This window comes from Manis javanica, chromosome 18 (genome assembly GCF_040802235.1).
Source record: "Manis javanica isolate MJ-LG chromosome 18, MJ_LKY, whole genome shotgun sequence".
NCBI lineage: Eukaryota > Metazoa > Chordata > Mammalia > Pholidota > Manidae > Manis > Manis javanica.
In genome coordinates this window covers 16,772,214-16,781,309 of record NC_133173.1, presented here as the reverse complement: position 1 = coordinate 16,781,309, position 9,096 = coordinate 16,772,214, and the positions used below count along the sequence as shown (strand labels likewise).

The 9,096-nt window shown below is 42.7% G+C and overlaps 1 protein-coding gene across 4 annotated transcripts in view; it reads left to right on the top strand.

Annotated features, from left to right (window-relative positions):
• Positions 1 to 2,209: 2,209 nt before the first annotated feature.
• The window catches only part of FAN1 (FANCD2 and FANCI associated nuclease 1), a 42,649-nt gene continuing 35,762 nt past the window's right edge, over positions 2,210 to 9,096 (top strand). For 2 of the 4 annotated variants that reach the window (XM_073227091.1, XM_073227094.1), the window contains exons 1-4: positions 2,558 to 2,631; positions 3,153 to 4,533; positions 6,526 to 6,666; positions 8,641 to 8,842. In XM_073227091.1, the coding sequence (XP_073083192.1) occupies positions 3,303 to 4,533; positions 6,526 to 6,666; positions 8,641 to 8,842 (1,574 nt within the window). In that variant the 5' untranslated portion in view covers positions 2,558 to 2,631; positions 3,153 to 3,302. Of the gene's footprint in view, positions 2,632 to 2,663; positions 4,534 to 6,525; positions 6,667 to 8,640; positions 8,843 to 9,096 lie in introns of those variants that run through there. The other 2 variants (XM_073227093.1, XM_073227092.1) reach the window with 2 other exon arrangements.

Below are 9,096 nucleotides of genomic sequence, written 5' to 3'. Positions count from 1 at the left end.
TTTTTTTAGTACTTGAATTTTATGAAAATAGGACACTATATGTCCTCACCTAGGGCTTGCTTTTTCACTTGTTGATTTCCCTCAAGTTCATCCATACACCGTAATTTTATTATACATTCTCTTAAAGACATTTGTTTACAGTTATGAATAATGCTGTTGTGAATATCCTGTTCCCACAGTTCTGGTCTATGCTCTAACCTCTAATGTACCTTAGAGTAGAATTGCTGGGTAGAAAGTTCAAAAGATAATGTCAAGTTTTTCAAAGTACAGCTAATCTTGAACAAAGTAGAGTTTTGGGGCACTGACCCTCTGTGCAATCAAATATCTGCCTATAATGATTCCCCAAAAGCTAATAGCCTGCTAGTGACCAGAAGTCTTACTGACCGTCTAAACAGTTGATTAACACATACTTTGTATCCTGTATTCTTAAAGTGAGCTAGAGAAAAGAATGTTTTTTTCAAATCGTCACAAATCTCCCAAGAAATTTTCCAATACATTTATTGAAAAGCATCCATGCTTAAGTGGACATGTGCAGTTCAAACCCATGTTTTTCAAGGGTCAATGGTAGTTGTATACATTTGCACTTAATTATATTTGTCAGCATTTGGTATTGGCGGGATTTGAAAAGCTTTTTTCGTCTTTCTACTGAGTATAATTAACACAATGTGTGGTTTTAAATTATGTTTCCTAAAGAGATTGAGCATTTTGTTAGATGTTCTCATTTTTAACTACTTTTTATTTTCATAAAGTTACAGAAAAATTCCAATAACTTTAGCTCCAGTTTACATTATCGGTCTTTTTTTTCCTGAACAATTTGAGAGGAAGTTGAAGGCCTTGTGGCTTTTGACCTCTAAATAGTTAAGTATGTATTAATTGGAGCATTTAATCCATGCGCATTTGCTGTAATTATTGTTTTGGTTGTATTTGGTTTAACTATTTTGCTATTTTTGTCTCTAATTTTATTCCTATGTTCCTCTTTTCCATTTTTTTAGTCAAAATTAGTCAAATATGTTAATAGTCCACTTAAATATCTATTAATGTATTAGCTCTAACTGCATGAATTTTTGTTTAGGAATTAAAATAGGCATCCTTAAAATAGTCTAGAATTACTATATTACCACTTCATATAAAAAAAACTTGCAGCAAGTTACATTTACACTCACCTTTGTTATTGTCATGTATAATTCATCTACAACACTTATTTTCTAATTCTCTACATGCTTTATTCTCTATCTTCTTCCACTAGAATGTGTTCTCCTTAAAGGCAGGGATTTCCCCCAATCCTCATTCTATTCACTGCCTTATCTTCAGCATCAAGAACATTACCTGGCATAAGATAGGTACTCAATAGATATTTGTTGATGGAGTCCCTACTGTCCCTTTTCAATATGGTTCATTATTTTATGCATTCATTTGACACACATTTATGGAGTAATTACACAGTGCTGGCACCAGCTGTTCAGTGGAGGGGAAGGACATAAGCACGGAGTCCCTTAGCTCAGAAAGCTTACATTCTGGGTTGTTGCTGGGGATACTGGAACCAGCTAGTATTGTAACAGAAGACAGTGGGATTAAATCCTTGGGTTTAAAATTCAACACTAACATTAACTGAGAAAGGAACTCAAGTAGTCCCCCAAATCTTTTAACCACTAAGAGGTGGCAGTTTTTGTTCTCCCTATTTTCTGCTGATTTTGCAGAACCCAAGACATCCTATCCCAGGGTACTGAGGAGGAACTGGTAAAAACAAAAAACAATTGAATTGGCATAGGAATGTCTGCTCTGATCTTCGCAAGTTGCTGCTTTATGTTTCTGCGGTCATGGACACCACAGCCTCGCTCCCATCATGTCCCCTTAAAAGCCCTAACTGTGCTTTTCAGGACAGCGTTCCTTAGGGCAGGAGCCTGCCGCTCCCTCATTGGCTGGCAAATTAATAAGCTATTCCTTTTCCTTTCCTCAAAACCTTGTCATTATGTTTTGTGATTTGACTTCTGTGACACGGGCCTTTGGTATTCAGTGTGTTCAAGAGCTGATAAACTTTCAGTATTTTCTCAGTTGTTAAACACAGCCCTTATTGTACATTAAATTATATAACCTCACAAACTATATTAAAAACAATAAATACCCCTAACCCATCACACCCTAATTACTTGACTGCATGTTATTCTTTCGTTACTCTTGAGGTTATTTACACCCATTGCGTCTTCGGATAGCCCAGCGCGTGACTGAATTATCTCTGCTGTCTCGCAGGCGCTGGTTAATTGGAGGAGTCCAGGCCTGCGTCTTCCTGGAGGCTTGCACTTTGAACCTTAACGCACCCCAATAGGCAACCTTCCCACCGGCTGGGAGAAGGGTTCCCTCAGGGTGCACATGCCGGGGCGCACAAGCGGCCCGCCTTCTCTGGGTGCGAAGGGAAGGAGAGCCCCGCGCCTCTCGGAGGGCTCGGCCGGCCGCAACCACCCTGCTTGGAAGGCAGCCTGAGATCGATCGCTCGAGCCTCCACTTGCCGAGCCTGTGGCCCGCCGAGACGGGATCGGCTGGGAATGCCTGGGCGCGCGGAGCCGGTGGGAGACGCGGGGAAGTCGGGGTGGACTGGGGCGCTGCAGGCTGGCGCGCCGGGGCTCGCGCGGAGCGGTGCGGGCGGCGGGCGGCCGGAGGGAGGGAGGGAGGCCGCGGGAGGAGGCGCGAGGGCGGGCGGCCGGGCTGAGCCCCAGGTGCCTCCGGTGCGGTGGCCCGCGGTGGGGCCGCGAGCGTGTTCACAGATGCCCGCGTGCTTGGGGCTCCTCTCCGCCGGCCTGTGGGGCAGGAGTGACCGTAGGGGGCGCGCAGATTGGCATTATCTCCCGGGAAAAGTTACCGATGCAGTCATTATTAGAAAAGGGCCCAGTATACTAGACAAATTTTCCCTTTTTAAAAGCGGAGTTTTAGGTCTTAAAAAGACGCCTTAAAAATTATCCTAACGCTGGCATTTCATGGTCCAGGGACACAGTGGAATTGCGTGTACAGCACTAAGAGTAGAGCCTTGGTCGTCTGTTCCAAATCCAGGGATTTTCCTTATCTCAAGAGATAATGCCGTTCATGTTTCAGAGCTTACTTTCCCCCCCTCTACTGAATTCACAAAAATGTTTGTAATCTATATGTATTTTATTTTGTAGGAGGAAGAAATTGACTAAACGAATAGCATGAAGTCAAATAGAATCCCACCTTTTATTATTTCAAGTCAAGGAAGTAAAAGTAAACCATTGCTAGTTTCCCAGTGATATCCTGTGGTTTATTGCTCCAAACGCCCAGTTTTTCTAATACTCATGTCAGAAGGGAAATCGCCTGCAAGAAAAAGACCTCGTAGAAGTTTATCAATTAGCAAAAGTAAAAAAAATGAATCTAACTCTATTATTTCATTTTTTAACAATGTACCACCTGCTAAACTTGCCTGCCCCATTTGTAGTAAAATGGTGCCAAGATACGACTTAAACCGGCACCTTGATGAAATGTGTGCTAACAATGACAGCACCGAGCACGGTGGCTTAAGGAATTCAAATGTGTCCACAGTAGATTTAACCTTACAAGATGCAACACCAGAGAAGCTGTCACCATCAAAGACAAATTTAACCCTGGGTCAAAGTGATTCAGCAAAAACCGGCTTAAGACCGCAGACAAGTCCCTACTTTAAAAGGCATGGTGACTTGGTGTGCAAAAATGAAGATGAGCTGAAGCATCACACTGTGAAAGTCATTCCTTTGGGAAGCCTGTCATCTAAATTGTCCAGAAGGTACATAAAGACAAAAAGATCAATAGATAAGAATGAGGAATTTGCCAATCAGGGTCCAAAGAGTTCCTCATCCACAGTGGTTAGGAACCTGGTTGATAACTGTTCAGACACTGAGGACAAGGATGAGATTTTGCAGAACAGTTCTCAAAAGGAGAATGCATTTGCCTGCCATTCTCCTAAGGAACGGACTACTCCTGAGCATCCTGTAGAAGGCAATCAAATATTGGAAGCTGAAAGCCAGAAGTCTGCCCAGGAATGTGGGAGATCAGCCCTCACCCCTGCCTTCCCAGATAATGCTGTGGGATTATTTCTACCTGATTTAACTTTGGGGAATAAATTAAAGTCTAATTCAGAGGACAGTCTTACAAAGCAGGGGAGTATCAGAAGAGATGGTAAGGCTGTTGAAAACTGTAAGGCCGGTAGTTGTGAAGAAGTGAAGATGACTATTGATTCTGAAGATAAAACACACTTGGCCAGTCGGGAGGCAAAATCTCCTAGCTCTCTGCATAATGCTTCGAAATGGAGTAACGTCCAAGAACTTGCTCTGGAAGGTGACAGTGACTTAAAGGATGAAATCACTTGCAGGATTCCTTTGGAGCAGAGGTTAAGCTGTGATGTTCCTAGTGAAATCCTACCACCACCGAGTCATCCCTATTACCTTCGGAGTTTCCTCGTGGTGCTGAGAGCCGTGTTTGAGAATGAAGATGATAGAATGCTCTTTGATGAACACGAGAAGGGGATTGTAACTACGTTTTATCAGTTATCAGGTATCTTAGGCCTGTTTACTTTCAAGTTTTTGTTTCCCATATCCTGTCATGATTTGGGCCCTGATGGGATGGGCGGTGATCTCACGACCACAAGGAGTCAGTGTGGTTTTGTGAATCCCCTGGGAGTTCTGATGAGAGTCAGGCATCTACAGTTTTCCCTTAGAGAAAGGACAGGCCTGTAAAAGAGATTTTGTGCCTGGTGATGTCTGCTCCTGCAGCAGTATCTTTACAAGCTGTGCTTTGGTTATAATGGAAGCAGCTGTTTTCCTTTCCATGTATGTTTGGTGGTTGTAAAACCTTTTCCAGATGACAAAAAAATGTACCAGCATGACTTAGGAAAGTGTGCTTTGCATTTCCAGCATGTAATCAGGGTTACTGCTGGGTAGTTTGGTGGTTTTTGCACACCATTTACTCAAAAATGAAAGTAGAATACAGGAAGGAACAAAACCAAGGTAGATTGAGGTCTATTTTTTCCTCCAACAGTATTTTAGGTTCCTGGACTCTGCCTTTGAAAGTCAGGGTGTGGAGGAAATGGAGGCTTTCAGGCTAAATTGGTACTTTTAAAATGATTCGTCTGTGTCTCAATTCCTCGGCAGCAAGTGGCGGCTCTAAGCCGATCGTGCAGGTTTGCAGCCAGAGCCACCCTTGGCCCAGTGCTAATCCAAAGGGCTGTGATGGCTCTATGGAACCGAGTCCTTTGTGGGGTCAGAAAAGCTTACCGGGGGACCGTACTGACCTCTAGTAATACGGAGCCAGGTCTGACTGCTCAGAGTAAAAAACAAAAACAAAAAATCCTGAACGTTTACTACTTCATGTTGAAGAGAAGGGTTTCAAGTTCACACAATGGAATTACAGTATTCCTTGCATTACTTTTTGACATGTCAGTGATACTTCTCTGGGCACAATTCCATAAAGTTTCCACACAGCTTCCATCTCTACTTCTGCTGCCGCACCGGTAAATGACGCCACTGACTCTTCGCTCCAGAGGAGTCCGAGATCTCTGGTTGGGTGCTGGTTGCGTTCAGGCAAGCATTTGTTTTAAGTAGTTGGTGGCTCTGTGCTTCTGTACAGTCGAGCAATATGAAGTTTCCCAAGTGCAAGTTCTATAGATTCTTGTGTGTTGCTCTCTGGAGAATCATTTACAATGTCTGTTTGTGAAAATAACTATTGCTAATTGATTTTGCCTCCTTAAAGGAAAATATACTTCGAAGATTTAAAAAACACAATGGTATGTTTCAGAGTTTATGGAAAATTAAAGACAGTCTGGTTAATAAGAATAATGAAACCAGGTTAATTAAATAGCTTGGATGAGTTCACTGAGTTAGACATGGCTGTCCTACCAAAACTAAACATATTTTGAAAATCTTTTCCAATTATTTTCAGCCAAAAATAGAATAATACATATTAAACTGAAAGAGAACAAAATAACTAAAATTCTTGGTAGGGCTTCTCTGAGGGTGTAGAAATGTTCGTTGGTGGCTAAGAAGTGGGGAACCTGGTTCTTAGAAGTTTTAACATGGCCAGTGATCGTTACTAACTTTGGAACTTTTTTATGGCTCATACACAAATCATCAGATACCTCATCTTGTTTAATGTTTTCACCAACTTTGGGAAGGTGGTGTTAGGACCCTTTTCCTCCCCACATCCCCATTTTTTTTTAACAGAAGAGAAAATGGATTCTCTGAAAAGTTCAAAGACTTGCACAGCTCAGAATTAGCTACGCTGGCCCAGGGCTTTTTGTCTGGGTTACTCTTCCTGGCCTTTGGTCACAGGAGCACGGGCCAGGGAGGCATCCCCAAGGGGACTTGCTATTTGAAGTAAATGGTATCTTCCACATGAAGAAAAAGATTTCCTTAGATCAGATGAGTACGCATATGTGTATTTCTAATAGAGTACCTTTTATGCAACTCAGTTTTAAAAAGTAAATGATATTCATATGTTGGTTTTGAGAAGAAAGATAGTATTCTTCTATTTTTTGTAACTTTATTGCAGCTAGTGGTCAGAAGTTATATGTGAGGCTTTTTCAACGTAAATTCAGCTGGATTAAGGTGAATAAATTGGAATATGAAGAGATTGCCCCTGACCTAACACCTGTGATTGGAGAATTGAAGCAAGCAGGCTTTCTGCAGACAGGTAAGGCGCTTCAGTGGGATGGCACATGACAATACAACATGAATTGAGTGTCTGCCGAGTGATGGTGGTGGTAGTAGGGTATCATCTCCTTGCTACTGCCTGGAGATCATAGTAAGTGTGATTTTTAAAATTGAATTTTTAACCTTAGGACACATTTGTGTGATGTTAAAGCCATTCTCAGCCTGGGTTAAGACCACTAGGATAGGGAAAGATTGTCTGCTCTTGTTTTCTTGACTGATTCAGGGTTAGGACCATGAAGTCACCTATGGATAGAAATGAGGCCGTTTGCTACAGAAGAAACACATCCTTCCCCAGCAGTGGCCTTCCAGCAAGAACTTAACTCATCTTATTCAGGTTCCTTATTTTATAATAGATTGAAATGGTTTGTTTGAAGCTAATATTACCTTTAAAATTTTCATCTACCCCCACATTCTCAAGCATTCTGCTCCTAGAGTTTTAAGTTGATTCCCTCAAAAATCATTTGAGTGAAGCCTATGTGAATGTCAGATAACTTGGGCATCTGGTGAGTAGCATTCAGTAAGTGCCTACCTGCTTTGAGTACAGTGTTGCACTGGAAATGTAGGTAGGAGGAGGTGAGTTCTGGGTTCAACTTGCTGACAAGTTAGACTGAAATAAGCAAATGATGCGAAAGCCAGTGGTTTCTGCATGGCAGAGTTTGTAGTGGAGAGCAGTAAGAAATATGAATGTTGTGGTGGGCTTGCCTGCGGTGGGGACAGGGAAAGTGGGGGACAGGCATCAAGGCTCAGTAGAGGAGTGTGAGTGTGAGTGATTAAGCAGAGGGACTCAGGATCCTGCCTGGAGCCGTGCTTCCCACATGTCAGTGCCACCAGGGTCATCTGGGAGCTTATGTCCCCACCTGATGGGGAGGATCTGGTGCAAATGCCATAAATCTCCACGTTTAACAGGCATGCCTGGTGACTGCTGCAGGTGAGCTAACCCACCTTTAAATGGCTTTTCAGCAACAAAACCAGAAATCCAGGGGCTCACTGTTGCTCAAGTCCAAGGCCTCTCTTGATCTGCACAGCCCTGTGGGATCTGGCTCTGGCTGTGCCTCTGCTCACCCGGCTGTGGCCACACAAGCTGTCTCGGTGTTCTTCAGCCTGCTGAGTGTGCACTCCTCTTCGAGAGCCTTGTGCTTGCTGCCACACAGCTCACCTGCCCATTCCGTCTGGCTCTACTGTGTCATCTCATTAGAGATTTGCATGAGCACCTGTGTATACACCCAGACTCCCTGACATGTTCCTTTTGCCTTAGCCTGTTCTGCTTTTCTTCATAGCAGTTGTCACCACCTGACATTATATATACTTGTTTGCTTGTGCTAAGAGAAAAGCCCCAGTGGGAAGGCACTTGGTTTGTTCATTGCAGTGTGTCCAGGGCCATAGAACATTACTTGGTGTGCAGTATGCTCCCGATCGGTATTTGCTGAATGGAGGAAGAAGGCACTGTCCAAGCTGTGGAGGCGGGGAAGGCAGATACCAGCCAGGTCTGATTCAGCTGAATCCCAAGGGTCTAGCTTGGTGTCCTGGTCCCATGAGAGCACAACGTGCACATGCATGTTGAATGAGGGAGCCCAGGAAAGGCAGGGTTCCCAGCCAGAGGCCTGTGGGGGGAGAGTTGGGCTGATGATCAGTTTGTACTCTGACGTGTTACGGAGAGATCCACTTGGAGGTTTTGCAATTAGAGAGTGAATAAGCCTGTAAGCTTTGAAGGAGGATGTCCAAACCAAAATGGCTATCCATATGTGCCTTTATTCAGATTTTCCTTTACTTTTTAGTGAGAAATGCTATTACTTTATAATTTTTATATCTATTTTTCATATTCCTTAGTAATTGCTTTGGCAAACTAAAATTTCTACAGTAGCATTATATTTGCCTCTAAACTTTGTTTTTCCTAAATAAAGCTAGATGTAAGTAAAACTTTAAAATTACTTTCAACTTTTTTTAACCATTTCAGAATCTGAGTTGCAGGAACTCTCTGACATGATTGAACTACTTTCTGCTCCTGAACTGAAAACTCTGGCAAAGACCTTCCACTTGGTGAATCCCAATGGACAGAAACAGCAAGTGATGGACAGCTTTCTCAAACTGGCTAAACAGCCTTCGGTCTGCACATGGGGCAAGAATCAGCCTGGAGTTGGTGCAGTAATTTTAAAAAGGTTTCATTGCCTATTGTTTGCAGTAAACACATTTAAAATGTTGATAGCACATATTAACTTATAATAGATGGTACATGTTTTCAAATTGTAGTTGCTTACTTAGGTTGAGTGAGATTGAGGAAGGCAGAAGAGCCTTCGTTGCAACAACCTGAACTCTTTCTTGGTTTAGTAGTCATAATTCCTGTAATACCGTATAAACTCCTACAATCAAGAAAAATTCGGAGGCAATACAGCAGAGAGGCATATGCCTTTGT